This window comes from Lepisosteus oculatus, chromosome 5, assembly GCF_040954835.1.
Source record: "Lepisosteus oculatus isolate fLepOcu1 chromosome 5, fLepOcu1.hap2, whole genome shotgun sequence".
NCBI classification, from domain to species: Eukaryota; Metazoa; Chordata; class Actinopteri; order Semionotiformes; family Lepisosteidae; genus Lepisosteus; species Lepisosteus oculatus.
The window spans coordinates 7,383,138-7,406,181 of record NC_090700.1 but is presented as its reverse complement, the minus strand read 5'-3'; the positions used below and the strand labels follow the sequence as shown (position 1 = coordinate 7,406,181).

Below are 23,044 nucleotides of genomic sequence, written 5' to 3'. Positions count from 1 at the left end.
TTGTAGGTCTGCAGCGCTGACCATTCGATCACATGCAGGAGCCCAAAGCACATGGAGAACCGCTGAATAGCCGTCTACCAGGGTACAGGGTAAGTGAAAGCGTTTACAGGTTTTTTTCCTGGCTGCTGGCAGGGCTGCCTCAACTGATTTAGTCGCAAAAACTGATCTTAAAGTCACTGTGTTAGCCAATGCCATCCATCTTACCTAATTGTTTCCCAGCTCCAAGCTGGCTTATCAGATGGTGATAAGGGATTTGGGAAATAAAGGAGCTTTTGGATGGCAAACAAAGCAAAAACTGACAACCAATTTGTTTTAAAATAAAAAAAAATGTTATTGATGATGTGCTTGACATCTATTATTTAGGATAATACTTAATGCCAAGCCAAAGAAGCAAACAGAGCAGGGAAAAACGACAGGACCCATGTTTCATTCTTTTATTAATATTCTGGCTCACATTTCTGTTCTCCTCCTAAAATACAGCACCTATCTCAGCTTCGGAAAACTGAAGGCATAAATGAAATAAAAATGGAATACACGCAACCAAATTCAGAAGAATTTAGTTTCCTAAGCAAACCAAAGGTTTTCAGACAGAAATCGGCAGCATGTCACAAAATTAGTTTGAAATTTTCTCAATGTGATCCAGCAGCTATGAAGATGCTTACACGATGGTACTGCCATTCCTTATCTTCGTTTACCTCAGCACTCTGAAATATTTCTTGAATCCTGAACTGCACATGGATGAAACATACCTATGAAAAAGAAACACTAATGTCTTCTTTTCCTTTAGGTGCTGCAATGGAACAAATATGTTTGGTTATCCTTCTTATAGGTAAGGCTCTTTCAGTCAGTGCACAGTTCAATGGGTACAACTGCGATGCCAACCACCACAGTCGCTTTCCTGGTAAGGCAAACAAAACGTCTTCTCTTTTCTGATATTTTAAGTATTATTTTTATTCCTTTTTGGGTCAATCAGTTTGTAGCAGAATATAGAAAACGCTAATCGTATGAATTAATTGGTGTTTATCAATCTGTCTTCTGTTCTAACCGTATGTGAGTCAGATAACTTTCAAGACAAGAAAACTTGGTGAAGAGAAAACTATTTTTTAATATCTTATGAACAGCTGTATTAAATATCCCAGGGAGTGAATTGACACTAAACAGAAAACGACACAGAATCCACAGAGACATAAAGCTTTCTATCCGCAATTTTAGCAAAAATTGATTGCCGAAGCATTAACCGATTTCTCCCGTCTTCAGCTGAGCGGGATATTAGTGTGTATTGCGGGGTGCAGACGATCACCCTGAAGATTAACTTTTGCCCAGTGCTCTTCTCTGGGTACACTGATGCCGACCTGGCCCTCAATGGTCGCCACGGAGATGCCCACTGCCGGGGCTTTATCAACAACAACACCTTCCCCACAGTGGTTCTTTTCACCATCAGCCTGAACACTCTGGAATCCTGTGACAACTCTCTGGTGGTAAGAGCTGCACGGCAACCAGGTTTCGGCCTGTGCACATGCAGCACACTAAAGACGGAAAGAATAAGAGTTCAGTCCAGACTGTTTTACAACATCCGTGGCACACGTGCAGGGGCGACGCTGTCCATTCTTATTGACCATTCCCCGTAAGAGCGAAACGGCATTTTGCGATCATTTAGGAGAAAGTACGGGAAAGACGCCATTTCTTTTGTTCGCTTTTAATATCAGCAGGCTTTTAAAGGTGGGCGGAAAAGCCGGTTGCTGTAAAAGGAAATGCTGTTAAATATGAGGGCCTCTTTCTTTAGGTTCTGTTCTGGCGTCAGTCAGGGAATATGTGTCCCTGATGTACATTGTCGTGACCGACTATTAAAGGATTAGGATGGGAATCACTGGGGTGGGTGAGTTTAATGGGATAATTTGCTGGAAGATTTTATTCTGTCTGTCAATGGCTGTTAGTGTGAGTGTGAGTCAGCACAGTTGCAGAATAGCATAGTTACAGAGTGGGGCTTCAGGATATTTTTGCAATTTTCTTGCAGGTTTCCTCAGCCCAGGGCATGAATGCCTTTGGAAATCTGTCCTTGGTGCAAATTGGGAATATATCAGGATATATTGACACCCCCGATCCACCAACAATTATCAGTTACTTGCCTGGACTGCTGTACAAATTCAGCTGCAGCTATCCTTTGGAGTATCTGGTCAACAACACTCAACTAGCTTCGTAAGTCTGTTCTGCTGAAAATTCAAGAAATTTCCAAAACTACAATTGGCCTTTCTACCTGTGAGACCAAATGCAATGTCCATTGTTCTTTCTTTTTATTTATAATCCACAGACACATCACAGAATACCAAAATTAAGGTTTAAATTGAAATATTAAAAATAAAAACTCAGAAGCTAAAAAAGGAACACTTTCATCTAAAACTGGAGGATAATGTATAAAAGTATAGATAGTCTTATGTTGTTGAGATATACTTGAGGCTTTTATTTCTTAAATTGAATTTATTCTTTTTTTCAAAGAAGAGTTAAAATAAGTTAATCTTAGTATGATATTGGATGGTACAATGATGTACTGTGTAATTTTCCAGAAACCAGATAGCCAGGCATACAAGCATATAGCAATTATTAGAGAATTGTTAAAATGGTCAAATTGAAAATGAACATTTTTACAAGAATAACCACAAAGCAGAAGGTTTATTCAACATTTTTCATTTTTATTTTTTTATTTCTTTCCTAGATTAAATATTTATAGTGAAGTTTAAACTGTAAATTAAAGTTTAAGAGTCCATAAAATTAATGATTCTTCTTATCTGTTTTTGTTGTAATTCATAATTTGTACTACCTGTTTGAATATCTATGACTAAAAATAGGTCTAAAGTAAATTAAAATTAGTTTTTTTCCCAGACTGAACATTTTAAGGTAATATTTTAAGATTTAAAATTAGGGTATTTTTTTTAACAGGTCATCTGCTGCTATATCTGTGAAGGAAAACAATGGTACTTTTCTAAGCACCTTGAATTTACTCCTGTACAATGTAAGTGAAGAATTTATTAGTATTAAAATGCATCAGTTTCTGTTGTTAAGGCTAGCCATTATAATTCACCATTAGATCAATTAGCATTTTTGCAGTACATATTAAAAAGCAAAGCACAGCATATGAAAATGTTGAAAGCATCTGACAGACTATTTTGTAATACATCTGTGAAGCACATTGGAGAGATGAAATGCAAATTTCCACTGAAGAAAACAGCAGCTCGTGGTTAAATTCTCTTACAAGAAATCTCTGAAGCTGAATTTTATAAAATCTCTTCTGGTTTTAAAATGAAACACATTTGATCAGAAAAAAACCTTATGAATGAAACATTAAAAATACATCTACTGTATGTTCTAAGTGTACAAAAAATCAATATAAATGAGAAACTATTGGATCACAAAAAACAGCCTCAGCTAAAAGAAATGCAAGTCTTAAATAAACGTGTGCAAAATAGCAATATTTTACGATGGAAAGAAGCCATTGTTTAAAATATGTAGGTATGTGAAAATAAATACAAATGAAATTAATATCTTAAAATTGCAGAAAAAAATATTTGTCCTCAATGTTCAATCTTGGTTGTATTTTGTTTCCAGGACTCAACTTACGCACAACAGCTCTCCATACCAATGGCCGGGTTGACACTAAAGACTAAGGTGTTTGCAGCAGTGAAAGCCACCAATCTCGACAGGAGGTAACAGTGTACATCATCAGTAAAAAATACTAGTTCAGTGTCATATTTTTTTCCAACGTGGTTTTTATTTGTAAGATTATTAATGCCATTTGTAAGCAATACAGTACTTTTTTGCTCTTGTGTTTGTTGCTTGTTTAAATTAAGGTTGCAGCTATATCTCACAATTTTAAGAAAGTTATAGAGGCTGTTCATTCTCTTTGCTCTCCAAGTGCAGAATGAACAGAAATACCTGGGTACTCTGTTTCTGAGAACCAGCAAACTGTTTTTAAAAACATGAAGGCGGTACTGCACTTCACATATGTAAGAGACAGGCATCTCTTAAAAATTAAAACTGCCGCGATTTGCTCTAGATTGTACACATATCGTTTTCATATCAGCCATTCTTCCTTCACTTTGCAACTGCCCTCTTGTATTTTATGACACATTTCAATGCTGCTGCAGTAAAGACCAATGTTATTTTTCTGTGTCCGTAACCTCAGAATATCCCAAAACAGAAAAGCTTCTCATGTTTTTAAATAGTTCTACCACAAGGGAAACAGCTGTGCGACAGTCCCTAATATAGCAAGCATGGTCTGTTTTGCCATTAAACTCTGCCTTATCCAATCCATTATGATACAGTGGCACCAGATGTCTCTTTCCACACAATCTAGCTACTATCCTCTCTGGACTGACTCCGACTGCCAAATGCAACAAAAAGCATTATAAAAGCCCATATCCCAAAAGAGTCAGTACATAACCAAGAAAAATCCTAGTGACAGCTTTAAGTATTGTGCAATTTTATTCCATTCCTATTCTGGCATGAGGCACTAGTGCCTAAATGAGCCCAAAACTGCAGGTCCACTAAGAACTCTATTGTTTCTGGCAAAAAAAAGTTAATCCTATAATTATTTCAATCACTCAACAGATGGAATGTTATGATGGACTACTGTTATACAACTCCTTCTGGAAATCCCAGTGATGAACTTCGATATGACCTTTTCTTTAGGTAATTAAACATCTATATATAATGGAATTCTTTTATATGCCTAAATTGTCAAGGAAATGAGAGTGGTACTCTGTCAGTGTAACTAATGCTAACTAGCAGATTGTTAATGACGCATTAACTTTTTACGTGTGTAGAAGCGGCACTCATAAGTGTAAATCATAGTAAGAGCAGGATATTGTACTTTGTGTGTGTTTGAGAACTGTAGTCACCAGATTTTCTATTTCTCTTCTTTTCCCTTGAAATAGTTGTGACAAAGACCCGCAAACGACGGTTATTGAAAATGGTAAAAGTCAAATGGGCCGTTTTTCCTTTGAAGTGTTCCGATTTGTCAAGCACAAAAACCAGAAAATGTCAACGGTGTTTCTGCATTGTGTCACCAAGCTCTGCAAGGCAGATGACTGCCCTTTACTCATGCCAGTAAGAAACTAAAAACACAGGTTTTAATAGTATAAATCATCTTTAATAATAATAATAATCATTTGCATTCCTGTTGTTAAACTATTAATCAGAAGCCATCACCATTATGTCACTATTATTCATTTGTTGACTAGTGACTTCATCATACTTATTTTATGAACCAGGGATCTTACATCACATGTCTTTTGATTTCTGTGTGATACTGTTTTATACCATAGATTCAAAATGCAAATAAGCACCCCCAAATCTTTCTTTACTTCTTTTTATATGGTACATGATTTAATGTGATTCTTTCATTTTCACATCACACCTTGATAACAGATCTGCGGCAGCAGAAAGAAACGAGATCTTTCGGAGAAGGTGACCCCCAAACCTCAGAGCACCTCTGGAAACGCAGTCATCACAGCTGGTCCAATTATCACCAGAAGTGGTATGTGCATCCTCCGCCTGAAGAGTGCTGTTCAGATGGCGCAGTTTTGTTGAGATCCTAAAGTGATAACTTTCATCAACAAGGTCTAAAAGAGCTGGTTCTTTTTGCATATGTTTCAGCCCCATTACCTTTCTTCCTTACATTAGGATTCAAGGTGCTGTTGGTTCTAGTGAGCCATTTAGAAAGAAAAGAATAAAGTGTGGCTCTCGTTATAGCTGGATGATTCCCTGCGGAACACATTATGGGACATTCACATCTGTGCAATATAAAATGCTTTGGGAATGATCATAGAACTGGGGAACTTTCTGTATCGCTATTTTAATACCTGGGAGAGCCAGAACTCGGGGAGCTCAACCACATTTGCATGAGAGGTCACACCTCCCATGAGGGCTCGTTTGGGCCAGTTGGCCCAGCCACCTGTCCCCACTTAACGGGTAATCATCCCATTTAGCCCAGGATATTAAAACCCTGTCCAGTGCTCTGTCATTGAGATTCCTTCTGTTAGAGAACTGTTTGCAGCACAACTAGTCCGCTACAGAGAAGGATAACCTGCCTGATCTCTCTCAGCCTTTTCCAAACTGCGCTGCGATCCAGCTCCCCATCTGTCATTTATCACCACTTTAGCCCAGCATTGTGCCAAACACCCTCTTTCCAGCTTGCCCCGTTAGCTGCCCTTAGTCTCTGATCAGTCACGCTGCTAAGCGCATATCTTGCTCGTCAGTCTACACCCGCCTTCGCTGTACTGATTCTGTTGGGCCATCTCCGCCAGCTCTCATATCTCCTTGTGCCTTCACTCGGATCAAGCAATTGGATTCCACAGCCTGTCCCGCAGACATGACTTTTTCCATTTTACCGCTGCATCATAACAACTGTATGTCGATTCCACCTGTAATACTAGAACTGTTGTTTTACAAATGCATGGACAAACAGTTTTAATAAGGAACAGGTAACTGGAAAATCCTCGTCTCTCAGATATAGAGGGTATAGATAGAGTGAAAATTCCCTTATAGTGCATTTCTGAATTCTGAATGTGTTAAAATTCTTTCAAAGTCTATGAATGCCTGTCAAAAGCAAATCATTAATGATTTTAATGATAATTTAAGTTCATCCTCTTTTACAGATGAAACTCCAACCAACAACTCACAGCTAGGTAAGCCATTGTGTTGTGTGTTGAGAAGAGCATCACAAAATTAACAACACAATATCACCAGAAATTTTGTTTACATTCTTTTCAGAAGTCCTTTAGAAATCAATACTAGATCTTAACACAGTTCACCTGGGCACAGAACATAGCAATACTCAATTTACAAACTGTGAAAAAAATGCTTGGTGACAACCTTAGTCAAGTAAAATTTAATCATTGAAATTATGGAATTCCAACGTACACTGTTCGTATATGTATACAGTATAAGAGAAATCACAGAAACACCTTTATTAACTAACGTTTGTATCATAATACTTTAGTAACAATTATAGGCTCGTGAATTATGCTCTTTAGTTAAACCTCAATTTATGAGTTCTTTCTAACTTTGTTTCAGCGCAGCTAAATGGCCCGGCCTTCCAGTTGAATTCAGTGACAAGCGCTCTGATCTCTGGTGTCATTATTCTAGGAGTTATGAGCTTTTCTTTCTTCATCCTCTCCCTCACCTTGCTCAAAGGGAAGCAGCACAACTCTGCAGTGCTGTCTGGAACCAGGAACCCAGTCTTCAACTGACACTCACTTTTTGTGTTAATGTTTTTGTTTTTCTAAAACGAACTTGTTTGGGTTCGTTACAATATATTATTATAAAAAACAGAAATCATTTGTTTTGTTTTCTCAGTGTAAGTCCTGATATGATGTAATGTAGACAAGAGACCCTATTATGTGATTACAACAGCAGTGTATTGTACAGCCGTACTGTAGTTGTGAATACTGCTGTTTATTTGTTTTATCGTTTAACCCAAGGCTAGAGCAGAAGATTGTTTTATACAAATACCTTAATGTTGAAATAACAGAAAATTATTTCCTGGATCAGCAGGTAAGAAGTAAATATGTTCAATACCTCAGCTTCTTATTTTCTATTTCCATTGCAGGGTTTAGGGTCAAAGACACAACCACAGATAAATAATGTTGTAAAATGTAAATCAACTACTGTACCAATCTGTGTTTTTTTTATTGTAGGTATTGAAGATCGAATTAGATTACTTAATCTGTAAGCTTTATAGACAATCACATTAAATCTGAGGAGGTCCATGCACCATCACACACTCTTACCAACAGTGTAGCAGCTTTGTTTAGGTTAAAACACCAGTAAAGACATCTCTATCATCTTAAAGTAAATACTAAGAATAATGGCCCCTGTGTTTAGGTACTGAAAAGCTGAAGTCAACTCTTACAAATGATTACCTTAATGATCCTTCACAACTATTCCTCAGTTAACTAAAACTTCATCTTGAAAACACTATACCCTTAAAAACATTTACAACATCTATAATAAGTGTAGGCTTTTCTTTAAAAGATTTAGAAGAATATTGTTTTTCTTTAAACCTAATTAGCATGTTTCTTGAATTGAAGTAGAATTAAATGAGCTTGAATGGCACGTTGTTATGCGTCACATGAAAATAAAGTTGGGCCACATTCATTCTGGTTTTGCATTTTCAGTTTTCATTGTAAATTTTATAAAGTAGTTGGTTTTCCAGCTAGTGTGCCCATCTGCACTTAGATTACCTCGTGTTGCACTAGTTGGTAATGTGCCTGTGCTGCAGTATTTTGAAATAAATGTTTTAAATAATTAAACACTGGTTTGAAGTTTTTCCTTCCAATGGTACTCCAGAGTTTTTAACCCCTGTCAAGCCATTTTTTAATGAGATATTTACCTACTGTTTTAATCCAATCTCAAAGAAACAAGGGGATAGAACTATTACATTAACATCTGCTGCTACAGAATCACTAAAAGCAGGACATACATTTTCCCCTTAAAGGACAAATCAATGGTTTAGGAACTTGCTTAGGCGTAACACCCATGAGCACTCTTGTAAGATGCCTTCGCTTCTTACTATAGTAAACCTATAGATACAGTAAAACTTTCTATAGAGAATGTACAGTAGGTATTTCTATAGAAACTTTTAGGCTATTCTGATAAGGTCCTTACCTAAACTACTGTACCACCTTCCCTATATACAACTTACCTGTAACTCACACCTGCTTGACTATCTCTGCAACTGTGTTCAAGTTCTCTACTATTTAATATCTGCCACAATCCCGAATGATAAATGTGTAATGCATTCCATTTATGCATGTCTACAGCCCAAATGCTACAGGTAACGACCTAAGATCTTTTCAAATAATGAAGAAATACAAAATACAGATTAAGGCTGTCACTATTTTTGTCTCTAGTTTATCTTTCAGTAAACGTTTTGTGTGTGTGTTCTAGAAAGTATAATTGCCTTCTAAACAGAAGAGGTCTTTGTGTGATACTGAACACAGACCAACCTGGCTTATTTAACATAATGTTTTGGGTGGAACTCAGCTGGACACAATAGGAAGTTCCTGCTTCATCTCTTTATAGAGTCCTGAGATCTGGAAGAAGATACATAATGTGACTTTTACACTCCACTTTCAGATTATTTGTGCTGCTTTCTTAGACAAAATCCCCAGAGTCCACGCCCTTTCTCCTTTGAATCAAAGCCTTTAGCAAGTATTGTATGTCACATTATTCGTACTTGGGAGACGTCAATGAATGGCATGTGAATTTAGTTTTTTTAAATAACTTATTCCTTTTTCTCAGCCTTGTATTTACTGAAGTGTGAATACACTACTCATTTCATATGCTTGAATTAGCAAACTGAGATTTTGTTTTACCTACACTGCAGCTTCAGGTCTTAATGTATCTGAACCCTACGTTGAAAAAAACCTGATAAAGTATGAACTACATTCTTCAAAACATTAGATCCTTGCATGATTTCAGTCACACAAATGACTACATTGGGAAAGCTTTCTATTAATGTTTATATTTTGTTGCATTTGTTGTTTTAAATAAATCAGAGACCACACATGGTTATCGCATCGCAATAAATTGCTGACACATTTCCCACCTTGGAATTTTCCTAAACAATATAAATGTGATGATATTTTAGACAATTTCAGAACAAAATGATTACACAGAGATTGGATAAGAACAAAGTGTCATTATATTAAAAAAGTCCTCCAAGGAAACTCAATTTGAAATAAGTGTAACAATTTTATACATTATGTACAAAGCCATCCTGTGCAAATTAATGGAAGAAATTTCTAAGAGCTCCTGCAAGTACAATACCTTTATCAGATATTGGTATGTAAAGCACTTTTCTGAGTGGTTAATCCATTTGTAATGTCTGTACAGTGCACAGCCTGCTTCCTCAGTCACTGAGCAAAATCTCTGGAGTATGAAGGGATGAGGAAGACAACCCCATGAATAGACAGAAAAAATCAAGATGTCAAATAAAGCATGGAATAAAATAGGTTTAAAAGGTCATTGCGTAAAGACCTGGCACACAAACAGCAACATAAATAGCCAACAACCAGTAACAAAAACCAATATGTTAAATGTAAATGTACCACTCACTGTCCAGATGATGCTAACTATGCAGCAGGCTCATCTTTATGAGATATCAATTACACAGTCTCACACTATAAATATCTATGTTGTTAAATGGCCATTGTTAACACACTTTTGCAAAAGCATTCACTCCGCTGACCTCTAGACCCCTCTATTTCTGATGTTTCACAGTACTACGTTGGTCAAAGCTCAGGATTGTCCTTTGTTGAACCTGTTCTTAAAATACGGCGTTTGTTTAGTAAACCAAGAATGAACCCCAGGGGAATTCTCTTCTAAGAAAAAAAATATGGCATCACAAAGTTCACAGATATAATACTTATGATATAGCCGTGACGGTGCATGACTGGGGAATTCGATCTTCTGTTGCCTTAAGTGCGCATTGTTAAATCATGGTACAAGTGACAGTTTTGTGTTTGTAACATAAATAATAATATGTGATGCACAGTAGCTGAGAGGGATAGAAAATGACATGGCATTGGCTGTTCTGCATGTTAACACACCCCAGCCTTTAAATGCAAAACACTGGACTTGCCTGACTAACTGTAAAGTGCCTAAATTACAAACTGATTCTTTCTCAATTCCAGGAGCATCAAGAGGTTTGTGAAAGACTATAATAAAGGTTGGCAAAGGAGCAAGCCATTTGGCCTGTTTTGGTCACTGCTTGCTATGTACTTATTGATACCACTGATACTACTGACCGCAGAATGCCATTTAAGACATACATGAGAAAGAACATTTACAATGTCATTCACAATTATATTCCTGATCCCCTTAAAAAATAAACTACTTTTTAAAATGTAAACTACTTTGTATGCAACTACTTTTTATATATCAGGATTTATATGGTCAATATTTTTATTTTGTATTATGTAATACTTTAGTTCCTGGTGTCCAGATGCTAACTTGCAGTATACCTTCCTTAAGAATTTTAACCATGGTGAATAAATGTTTTTATTCACAACTGAGCAGCAGCTTCACGTCACCTTTGCAATGGTATCCTATGGGTTAAACATGCTTTTACTGGGTTTAGAGTGTTCCAAGAGTAAACCACAATGAGTTTTGCTTGCAATTTTGTAAATAGGTCTTAGAAATATGTTTATTTCTATATTGTGGTTTTGGTACAGTATGTGTATGTAAAGTATGTGATAAAATAAAATAAATGTGTAAAATAATTCATAAGGGCATAGCAGTCCCAACACACAGAGGAAAAAGAATTGCAGTCTCTATGCATGGGGTCTGTCAGAGAAAGGAAAAAAAACACATGCAACACATGCACGTTTTCCCTAATTAGCTGTCATTCCCATTCCCAGACATTAATATATTCATGTGAAAGAAAGGATGATTTACATGTTAAATATAAGGTTTAAACAATTAAAAAATCATGCGCATTTCTTTCTACACAGTTGAGGGAGGGCTTTTGTCCCAACTCTTTTGAAGCTATATATTTTTAATCATCTAAACCTTGCATACAACATAAAAGCTGTCATAAACATTTTCTTCACAATCCTGTCTCCACACTGCAGTTCAACTTATATTAATATATTCATGTTCCTCTTAAAATGAGGTTTTGTGAATTTGCTGTCTCAGCTCCCAGTTATGCTCCGTAGTACATGCCTGTCTCATACTGACAAAGTTAAGCTCCTTCTTTGCTTGTGATGAAGAAGACATCTTGATAAGGGATGACAAATGTCTTAAATACCTGCAGTTTCAGAGACTCGGGCTTGACTGAGTCATTGAGCGGTAGCACAGGAAAATGTACATGTCATGAAAACAAAACTGCAAAGAACAATACACTTTTTTTTTGCGCCATGTTAACAAAACAGCCATAAATCATCATAGGCAACTAAGGTAATGTTTTTGAGACAACAAGTAATATGAGAAGTGGTAACAGAGTAGAGAACGAAATGTTTTTGCATTTTAAAAGCAATAGAACTCAAGTGATAGGAGTGTACAGCTCAGCCATTGTGAAGAATGTTCTACATCAGTATAGGCAAGGATCAACAGCCATTTGTCCAAAGGAAGACAGGCATTTAACTTTGAAACTTTATACTAGAATAGGAAGCAATTAACCTGACACCACCACTTGAAATCATAATTTTGCTCAGAATGTGAGAAAGCCAACTGAATTAATCGGTGTAAAGGGGACATAGAAAGATCTCCTTCATCTACTGTATGTTGAGCTGTGATATATCTTCCTACAGGGACTCCCTGTGATGTTCAATTTGAGTTTGTTCTCTATGTAGTGTAGTGAACTGCATTGAGCAGTAGAATAAAAATGAAAGATTGCTGGTGAAAAAAAAAAGCAATTAAAATGGGAAAGCATAAGAAACAATATTGCCGAGTCTGCAAGAGTAAAGGAAACACATTTTGACAGGGAATTGTGCTTAGATTGGCCTACATTAAATTTTATGAGCGTTTAACCAAATAATAAAAAAGACCCGTCTTTGATGACGCCGAGCCATAGGCTATCAAAAAACTGCATCAGAACACAGAAGTGTTTCAAAGCCCAGATTTTCCCAGTTTGGCTTTTTGAAAACCACATATCCTGAAGCCTATGCTTATAGCTCAATTACACAGGAAAATACAGACACATTAAACATGTTGTTTCAATAAAAGGACAAAATAGCAGACAGAGCCCTCTTGCTTTGCCTTCTTCCTCAATAATAGAGCCAGTGCACTGTGAAAGCCGCCTGCTTTTGGTTCCTTATCAGAACTTCTGATGATCAGATCAGGCTTTGTTAGGAGTTCTCATGATAACCTTTGGATAAAATAAAGGCCACCTAGATGTTGTTAGATGTTTAACTTCAGAGAGAGGTGGCATCGATGAGCTATTATATACAGTCTCCCGAGATGTTGTATTTGCTTTATTCAGTTTCATACTGGCTTGCAATGGGACTTTACAGCAAATAAACAAAGCCACCTGGACATTGTTTCTCAAATGACTTTGTAGGCAATGTGTAGAATTTCATATTTTGCCTTAGGAAAGGTCCATGGCATTTTAATGCACAAAAGTGAATTGTTCACTCAGGGTGTAGTGAGAACCATGTTGACCTTATTTCTGTCCAATCCTAGGAGACTAAGGCCTTTATAAAAACACAGTTATATGCATCCCATGACAAGAGGAATCAGCCAGTCAGGACACCCCAGAAGGATAAGGGCAGAATCGCGGTGCGTATATTCAGAATAAAATTGAAAAATTATTAATAAATATTATGATATGGTATTTATATGTAAGCGCGATGCTCTGTTATTTTTATGAACTATGCGTTATTATATATACTCAGAAAATGAACTGGTAGGAAAACATTTTTATGATGATTAGCGCAGACATGATAAGGAATAAACAGATGTTTTCTTAGTTTATTAACTGATCATTTATTAATGTGTATACCCTGTTTGCAAAAAATGTTCCCATACTTGTCTGCTACATCTAATACGATATTAGGAAAGTTGAACTTTTCCTCAAGATCAATGGTGGCAGTATTTTGGATATATAACAGTAGAATGATTATGCTCTGCGATTGATGTATTCCAGGTACATTTTGCATGTATAACAAAATTATAAGGTTTTATGTTTTTGTATTGTTGAAGGTTCATACAATGTATGAATTTTTTGCACAATTAAAAATTAAAATCATTAATATTGTTCAATAATATCATAAATACTATTTCAGAGATGCGTTAAATCTTTAAAGATTGTGGTTGATAAAATTGATTTTCTATCTAAAAAGTTGGCAATTCCATCTAGATTAACCTGAAAACAGAAGACATGAAATGCAATAGGGAAGAAACATACAATCATTATTAAGCAAATGCAGTCTTTTGCTTTGTTATTTGCTAGTGACTGTGCTCTGAATTGATATTTTTAAGACACCATGGTCTTGGAGAAGGGCTGACAATTTTTCAGCATGTTAAATTCATTTTCTTAAGCCATATAAAGTAATAATGCATCAAAGAGAAAATACTTATGGGGCTGGTTTTTTTTTGCTTTTGTCTTATAAATGTTGCTTTATGCGACTAGATATTTTGTTACTCAAATTATATTTCAAGTGCGTAATGGCAAAGTTGGCCTAAAACAAATTGTTCCAAAAAGAAAAAATAGTGCTTAAAAAAATAGTTTCTGATATGAGTCTGTTATGCTTATACAGGCAAGGAAACCATGATGAACTTCTTCAGCTCACTGACTCTAGCAGTGATGCTTTTCAGAACAAGCCTTTCCTTAACAGCAAGTGACTGCGGAGCAAACTTCAGACCCCCAGGTAGACTTTTATGTGTTTAACACTTGTTTAATTGAGCTAAATACGTTTTACTCTACTGCAGAAACTGATACTGTCCTAAACCTACAATCTTGAAGAAGGTTCCACAGCCAAAACATTGTGTTTTTTTCTTGTCAGTGTTCAATTAGCCTCTGCTTGTTCCTTTACAGCTCGCAAGCTGACACTACTCTAAACCATGTCTTAAAATTTTTAACAGAAGTCGAATCAAAACTTGTCTGCAAACTGGCTGTAGAATCATATGTTTGTGTTTTTTTTTTCAAATGTTTTATCTTTGTTAAATAACATTTTTTTCACATGCTGTATAAGGACAGGAGGATTCATCATGAAACCACATGGTTCTAAATGAAACTAGTAGACAATAGTAACCTGTAATAGAGATAACACAAAACTGTAAGGTCAGCCATACAGTACTGAGCTCTGGAAAAAGATTATTTGCAGATGTAACAATATCTTATTAAAGAATGCACTGTGTTCTTCAGGGCAGAAGATACATGGTGAGATTAAAGGAGGGAAGTTAGTTTTATTTTAATTTGGCAAGCAGAATGAAACAGATACATACCAAGGTACAGTGTCCACTTTATTTACATCACGTGTATAAAATGCCTGGGAACAGGCTTGATTTTAATCATTAGAAAACAAAACATTTTAGATTCAGCTGTGTCAGCGCAGGGCCATGTCAACAAAGCACCAAAGATTAACAAAGCTTTCTTTTTAAAAACCAGAATACACTGACATCTCCGTGGAATGTGGCACCAGCACCATGTCACTGGCGATTTTAATCTGCCCAGCTATGTATGCTGGCTATAATGAGTCCCTGCTGATAGTGAACAGCATATATGATGACCCAAGATGCAAGGGAAGGATAGATGGTACAGTGACACCACCAGTCCTGCGGTTCAGTTTCCCCATCAATGAGTCTACTGCCTGTGGAAGTATTTTCAAGGTGAGAAACCTGAAACAATACAGTCATTTTCCTCCATACTAGGGTTGTGCTTTATTCACGTGTCCACATCAAGAAAGAAATCTGAGAGAGCATATTTTTGTTTTGACACTGTCTACAGCTTTATTACTGAAAATGTCTGCTATAAATTCCCCCCAACACCCTTGTGAATAACGTCTTGTAGCCACCAATCCATTTGCAGTCCTCTTTTCCTAGTGATCATTGCAGCAATGTGCTACAAGGTTTTTTTTTTGTATTTACAGTATTTGTTTGGGTTCCTGTATTTCAGTACCTGTGGTATCTCAACTGTCTGCTTTATTTGTGTGGCTCGTTTCACAGACAACAAGTGCACCTGGAACTGGGATTTTTTCAGACTTCTCCAATATCCAAACAGTGAACATTAGCGGAGTGGTTCGGTCAAATGATCCAACAACTGGCACTGTGACCTACAATCAGGAACTGGTGTATCTCTATTCCTGCTCTTATCCACTAGAATACCTTATCAACAACACCAGGATAGACGTGTAAGTATTTTACATATTCTATTTTTTAACAAACATTGGTAAAACTACTAAGAGTGGACTAATTTCCTCATATATTTCCATGAGCAAAATGGAAAAATAAAGCATCAGTTGCAAATTACAAAGTTTGTTTTGAACTTTGAATGAAGGGAGGTTGGCCTATCTGCTCCCAGACAACCAGAAGAGGTGAAAAGAGTGGAATATTCGAGGGCATATTTGGATACAACAATACCTTCTGTAACAATGGCTGGACAGGTCGGCTCAAACAGTGTTGGCTCAAAAGGCACGGCATTGTTCTAGAAATACGAGAAATAAATAAACACACTTTTCTACCTGAGTGCGCAAATCAATGGTAACCACATTGAAAAGCCTGATCTTGCCGGAAATGTATGGTTCAGTATTCTTATTATTCTCTTCAAATGTAACATTTGGCCTTTTCCACGTGGACTTCACAGACAACCCGTTTTTATTGATGCAGGGCTAGGGCTAGTTCTACTTCCATTTTACGTTATGACAGCCATTGCCGTCCACCCAAGCTTTGTGACGAGCCAGACCCCTGCACTTTCTTACTTTGTCTCGTTCTGCGGCAGGTCTGGGTCCTCCATCGCTGTCAAAGACAACAATGGCAGCTTCATCAGCACCCTCAGCCTGCAGCTGTACCAGGTGAGGCAATCTCACCTCAGTGGAAGAGCATTCAGTCTCCCGACTCCTTTACAGAACTGGCAGGCCTGCCGGCATCAGCTCAAGGATGCAGATATTCGATAAAAAAAAGATTTATCTCCATGACCAGTTGCAGACAAGAATATTCAAAGAGCAGTTAAACATCAGAGCTGCTGCTGTGCCAGCACTTTAACTTTATATATATATATGATAAATGATTTAATTGCATTGGAGGAGTTCAATTTTTGTAATGAATTACTACTACGGAGTATATATCACTTTTAGTAAGTGTGACTTATACACTCATAAAACAGATTAGGCTCAGATTTTTCCACTATGGGTGATCTACAAGACACCTGCCCACCTGATTAAGTGAACATTGAGGGAGCATTGTGCTGAAAGTGGATAAGCAGGGCTGAAGACTAAAAGGAAAAGCTAACAATTTGGTGATTTTTTTTCCCCACCAGGATCGAAATTTCACAACTCCGCTGATAATTCCATCAGCAGGAATTGATTTAAGATCTGATGTGTTTGTCCAAGTCAAGGCTGTTAATTTAACTTCCAAGTAAGAAACTTTCATTGTTTATATTATGTCATGACTGATACAGGAATTTCAAAAACACTTTGAAATACTTTAGTGATATTTTAAAATAGATGTACAAAGCATCTGCAGGTAATACAAAAAATGCCTACAGCTTTTCTCTTTCTTCACAGGTTCAATGTCCTTCTTGATCGCTGTTACGCGTCAATTTCTCAGTTCCCAACAAACTCAACCTTCTTCAACCTTTTTGTCTCGTAAGACATTTAAAATATATTTTACTTCCTTTTATACAAATGTGATTCCCTCCGGCACATACTTTAGAATCCACATTTCAGCTACTGAAGTGTTGTGCGTCATTTCTTCGCACAGTTTTTCTGTATATTTCACTGTAATGTCTTTACTTGGAAATAACTGTCCAGTTTTCCATTAAACACATTCTGCGCACATCAACAGAAGACAGGCAAAAATCTAATTTCAACAAAAGTGGCACGATAGGTACATTTCAGTTTTGTCAACTTGGTGTGACAAAACCTTTTCCTAAACAATCTTAACAATTTCTACACATTCTAATTATAACAACAAATCCTTCAATAATACACATTTTCAAGAGATGCGGTGTGTACAATTTAAAAATATCCGTTATATGAGTAACATCTTTATATATCATTTGTGTTAATAACAGATGCTCAAGAGACTCACTGACGACGATGATTGAAAACGGAGACAACCAATATGCAAGGTTTTCCTTCAAGGCTTTCCGTTTCATTGAGCAAAAGAATCAAACAGTTTCTACCTACTATTTACACTGCATCACAAGGCTCTGTGACAGAAGTTCCTGTGCTCAGTTCAAGGTACAGTCATCACAATTATCTGGCAGTGAAGCCTTCAGGCCCTGTGCATTTTACTGCACATCCTATTTCAGTAACAAGAAAAGCATGGCAAAAGATTTAGGGAAATGAGTCTTTTATGACTAAATTATCATAAATGCTCTCTGAATGCTTCAGAGCACTAAAAATGTGAAACGTTTGATTATATCACCAGCAGTTGCTGTCACTTTTTGTAGTAATGATTTTTCTAATGCTTATAGAAGCAGTCTCATTGACTAAAACAGGATAGAGTGACAGTAAAAGGATAGAGGGTTTTTTAACGGTTTAAACATAATGCATATGCTGTGTCTTAATATTTCTGGGGTGGAAAGGATATCCCGTTTTAAAACAGGAATAAATGGACTACGCTATTTTTTTCCCATTGTTAGCAATGTTCAAGCACTGGTAAAAAGAAGAGGAGTGTGAGTGATTTTACGACCCCAGCTCCTGATGGGCTGTCTGAGCCCACTACCATCACCTCAGTGCCCATCATTACCAAATCTGAGAGCGGTACGTGTCTGATACACAAATCTAATACAGTGTTGGTTGCCGTTTTCTTAGCCACACACATACTTTTAGCATTTACAAATGAGTGACAGAATAAACTGAATTTTCCATGGAAAGTTTTCATTTTCCATTTCCATGTACTTGATGTTATGCTCCAGTATTGTGGAGAAACAAAAAGGATTACTGTACGCATAGAAAAGGTCTAAAGGGAAACAGGTTCCAAAAACTGAGAGTATTACACACTAGACAGCTACATAAGCTCAGTGTGACCGCATTTTGTGTCTGTGATGACTTGGTATTGACACGGTACCTATTTGTACAAAGCAGTTCATTGTACGGTTGCTAAAACAGGACAGACAGTCTCACATGAACATTGCACATCAGGTGAAATCCACAAATAGGCCTGTACATACAGTATAATGAATACATTTCTGATTAACACTAAAAGGTGATGTTTATTTATCAACACAACTTTTTTAATTACTAACCTCAAATATAAAGAAATGTTTGTTTCTAAGCATTTTATCTTTGATGTTGTGCTTTGAATGACTTTGGTAACACCCACTATGTCAATATAATATATAATGTCTTCAATGTAATGCCTTTTACAATAAAATAAATATGGAAATCCACTAACTTTCAATTCGCATTGATGAACTCTTTTTGTCAAATTCCTTTTACAGTTATTCAGTCTAAAGAAGATGGTAAGTTATTTAATCCTGTTTGTCTTAATATCTGTTATGAATTAAGACAGCTGATTCAGCCACACTTCAGCTGAAATTGTAATGAATGAAAATTAATTGGAAAATTCTCAGCATTGAGTGTGTGGCAATTGTAATAACAAAGAAATCTACTTCAAGCAGCCCTCCCCAGCAATTAATGGGAAACAAATAGTATTACATTAATGGCTAAACAATAGAAAAATTTAACTTTTTAAATCGCTGGCATTGCCTGGATAACATAAGGCTAAAATTCACAATACCTAAAATGAAATGAATATACACTACATCAATAAAGGCAGAAAAGAGGTATTGCCAAATTTTGGAAACATCATGAGCATATCATTCTACAGTAGGACTGTGGGAAAAAGATCAAACTAATGGTAGTTCAGAAAGATAAAATACAAAAGGGTTATAGGTGATGGGGACAACACTTCAGGGGACAGCACCCCAGGAAAAAAATACTGAGAAAGGGACCCTGCAGTCTTTTGTACAGACAGACCACCAGTGATAAACTTTGTGAGACCTCCTCACAAGTTGTAAAATAATTAAGAACAAAACTTGTCTTGCCTCTGAGGATGTTTCATTTTAAAGAACTTGGCCCGGAGTATAAAAATTCAAAATAATGCATACTTTCCCCGATTCTTTTTTATTTTGACAGCTGTTGCTCCAACCATTGACGAAGTTAGAAGCATCTCAGTTGGTCTGGGTATCGCTGTGGGCTTCCTGGCTCTGATCTCCCTCGTAATGATAACTGTTGCTTTCATGTACTACCGAAAAACTAAGCAGTCACCTGCCACCTCCAAGATGTTTCCTAACTGATTGCTGGACAAGCTGGAACTACATGCATAAAAAAATGTCCTTTTTATAACCATATCACAGTTTAAGATGCAACTTTAAACAGTCTGTTAGTGGGGTTATCTTGCTCTGGTGGAGGTGTGTGGTGTTGGAGTCCACAATCTCTGTGCTTTTCAAACGCTGATGTTTATCTTTGACTGCAGTGAGATCTTCATTTCTTTGCACATTTTGGTAACTCTCTTTTAACAGAGGACTAGAATTCAGAAATTAAATTATTAGTAAGCAAAATTCTATTCCCAGGCATTTCCCGTAACTTTGTTCTAATGCTGTGTTACAAATTAATCTAGCTGGAACCCAAAACAGAAATTACAGAATATGCATAAAGAATGTGTAGAATTCAATGAAGAGCTGTTGCCAAACGTTGGAAAAGTAGGACCTACAAGATAAGGTCATCAAATTGCCATTAGAAAATGTGCCAGAGTTGATCACAAAACATAAAGAGGAATGATGCCTCTCTATTATCAGCTGTAAGTACAAATAACTACATGCAGAGCACTTTGCAGTTAGCATCTCTAACAAAGAGTCTGTAACGAAAACATGCTTAGCCTATCCCTACCAAACCTTTAACACAAAAACTGAAGCAATGATCAAAAGCCTTTCCATAATTAAAAACAATAATGTTTGTTTTATTTCACCTACTATTCTAATTTAAATATTTTGTACACTAATACATATTTAAATATGTTATTCAGAATATTACTGCTGTAAATTCTAGATTTGGTGGAAAGAAGGAAATTAATCTGAAAGCATGTTATCAGTGCAAACCCCCAGACATTTTACACCATTCCTCAACTAAGACATTTAAACCTATTATTTTAAATGAAAACATAAAGAATCATTAAACATTAAAAGATGCTTATTTATTAATTTCCCAGGTCATTATGAAAACCTACCATGTCTACCAATTTCAATTTGACATGTTAGAAATTTGACATGTTAGAAAATGCACTTGAAATAATATTTAGACATTATTTTTCTGGTACTTGTATTTTTAAAAGCTTTAATTTCTGGTGTTTCAGTGTTTTCTTGATTTAAAAAAATGTATATATTTTGTAACATTTATTCATAAATGCATGCATCATCAGAGTGGTGTTTTTATTAAATTTACAAAACCTATACAAGAATGTTTGTATATGTGAAGCTTCTCAGGTCAGGTCTTCTATGTAGTGTCTTAACTGAATGTGCCAACATATAAAGTAAAGTTTTGGGGAATTTTTATAGTCTAATCTGAGGTGATTACTTCACCAAAAGTTTCTATTTTACTCTCGAGCAATGTGCAGTCGTTATTTCTTGTATTAGCATGATGCATCCAAAAGATTTCCAAAAATGCCAAAACAAATATAGTTTTATTTACGTTTTATTTCACTCAGGATATGTATGATCAGGGGAATGATTTCTGCTTCCAAGTTAACAATAAATCAATAAACTAATTGTATTAGGGATTTCTTAGGAATGTGTTTTCCTCTTTACTTGTATATACAGTAAGCTTTAGTGTAATATGGGAGACGGAATTCTGTCAAGAGATAAATTAATGACTTAGGTCATGTCACTCCTCCTTGATTTCTGTGAGAACAGCTTAAAGTGGTCTACTCATTCAACTGCATCAAAGACTGGTGTAAACAACAGCTATGTTTCTGTGGGATGCTTTAAATCAAACTTTTTAATAATAACTTACAGATAGGCAAAATCTCTTCTCACCATGATGACAATAATCTCAGGAAAGCGGTAATTCCGTTCTAGCTTTAATTCCCAATTCTACATTCCCTGAAATGCACTTTCTTGGAATTCTCTGAAACCTTTCTATGAATTACAGGAAATTGTTCTGAATACCACCTTAATTTCAAAAATGAAGTGGAACAATGCTCACAAAAACTGAAATGTGCCATATCATAAGCATTTATTGCATCTCTTCTAATTCACACACCAATTAATATATCCATCATAGTCCAAACAATTTGGGTGCTCCAATAATTACTGGGTGCAAGACCTTAGTCCCCGAACTCAATAAAAAGAATTGTTCATGCTTGGCTGAAGAACGATAACTTACTTTGTTGTGAAATGTTGTTCTGAGCCAATTGTTTTTGTTTTGATCATATTTTTTTTTCCAGACCTAATTCCAGGATCGGAACTGATTTAAAATCACAGAGGTGTACGTTTCACCGTAAGGGGAGCTTCCTCATATTTCTAAAAGTTCTTGAACGTCTTATCGCAGCTCTTCGCTGAGACAGAAGCTTTGAACGAGAATCATTCAGTGGACACGTAATGAAAGGAAAACATTAAAAGGAAACTACACAAAAACGGCAAAAACAGAACAACATATATGTAAGGGGTAGGGAATGAGCTGCCTCTTCCAGAAGCATTCGTCATTTTATTTGGGCCAGCTTTTACGAAAGTGTGAGCACCAGAAAAAGTAAACCCTTGACAATAAATACATTTCAGACTCTACTGCCTTAACAACTTGGAATGCCTAATGAGAAACTAAGAACGTTGTACATCTCTGAGGGGTGCTTCCTAATAGCTCTTTGTTCTTGGGCTTGATTCTGGACTATGCTGTAGAGTTTGCAGGCTCTCCCTATGTTTCTGTGGGTTTCCTCTGTGTTCTGTGCTCTGATTTCCTTGTACCTTCCATGCAAGCTAGGATAATTGGTATTACTAGACTGTTCCTGTATGTGCGCAGCCTGTGATAGAGTCACAACCTGTGCCCTTTGCACCCTGAATGATCTCCTAATATCACAACCCATGTTAGGAATAAGCAGTTGTTCTGGTACAGTCATGGGGGAATGGATGGATTAATAATTATCAACACAACAACACAGCTTTGAAATGAGCTCCTTCCACTGTGTGCAAAACTAGTGCGTCAGCCACTTGCTTCCCTCCTTTACAAGAATTGCAGTATTTGTAACATCTCATTTTTATTCCAGTTAAACACCCAATATGTTAAATGTAGCAGCAGTCAGTATTTCGCATGTCCGCTGTGGTAAACTGAAAGTAATCTAAATACATTTACAGAGGAATAGTTTTTGTTTAGCTGTAGTCCACAGGGCCATT

General features: G+C 36.4%; 2 protein-coding genes across 2 annotated transcripts; both read left to right on the top strand.

Moving 5' to 3' along the window:
* Positions 1 to 15: 15 nt before the first annotated feature.
* zpld1a (zona pellucida-like domain containing 1a) lies at positions 16 to 8,082 on the top strand. The gene is made up of 11 exons (XM_006627782.3): positions 16 to 89; positions 788 to 901; positions 1,258 to 1,478; positions 2,015 to 2,196; positions 2,935 to 3,007; positions 3,601 to 3,698; positions 4,603 to 4,683; positions 4,929 to 5,100; positions 5,422 to 5,530; positions 6,651 to 6,680; positions 7,069 to 8,082. The coding sequence occupies exons 2-11, from the start codon at positions 796 to 798 to the stop codon at positions 7,242 to 7,244; spliced, it is 1,248 nt and encodes a 415-aa protein (XP_006627845.2). The 5' UTR covers positions 16 to 89; positions 788 to 795; the 3' UTR covers positions 7,245 to 8,082.
* Positions 8,083 to 13,235: 5,153 nt separating this feature from the next.
* On the top strand, positions 13,236 to 20,552 carry LOC102691923 (zona pellucida-like domain-containing protein 1). Its single transcript, XM_015341325.2, has 11 exons — positions 13,236 to 13,275; positions 14,256 to 14,366; positions 15,107 to 15,327; positions 15,664 to 15,848; positions 16,436 to 16,508; positions 16,973 to 17,070; positions 17,220 to 17,300; positions 17,729 to 17,897; positions 18,302 to 18,422; positions 19,103 to 19,123; positions 19,800 to 20,552. The coding sequence occupies exons 2-11, from the start codon at positions 14,267 to 14,269 to the stop codon at positions 19,958 to 19,960; spliced, it is 1,230 nt and encodes a 409-aa protein (XP_015196811.2). The 5' UTR covers positions 13,236 to 13,275; positions 14,256 to 14,266; the 3' UTR covers positions 19,961 to 20,552.
* Positions 20,553 to 23,044: the final 2,492 nt, after the last annotated feature.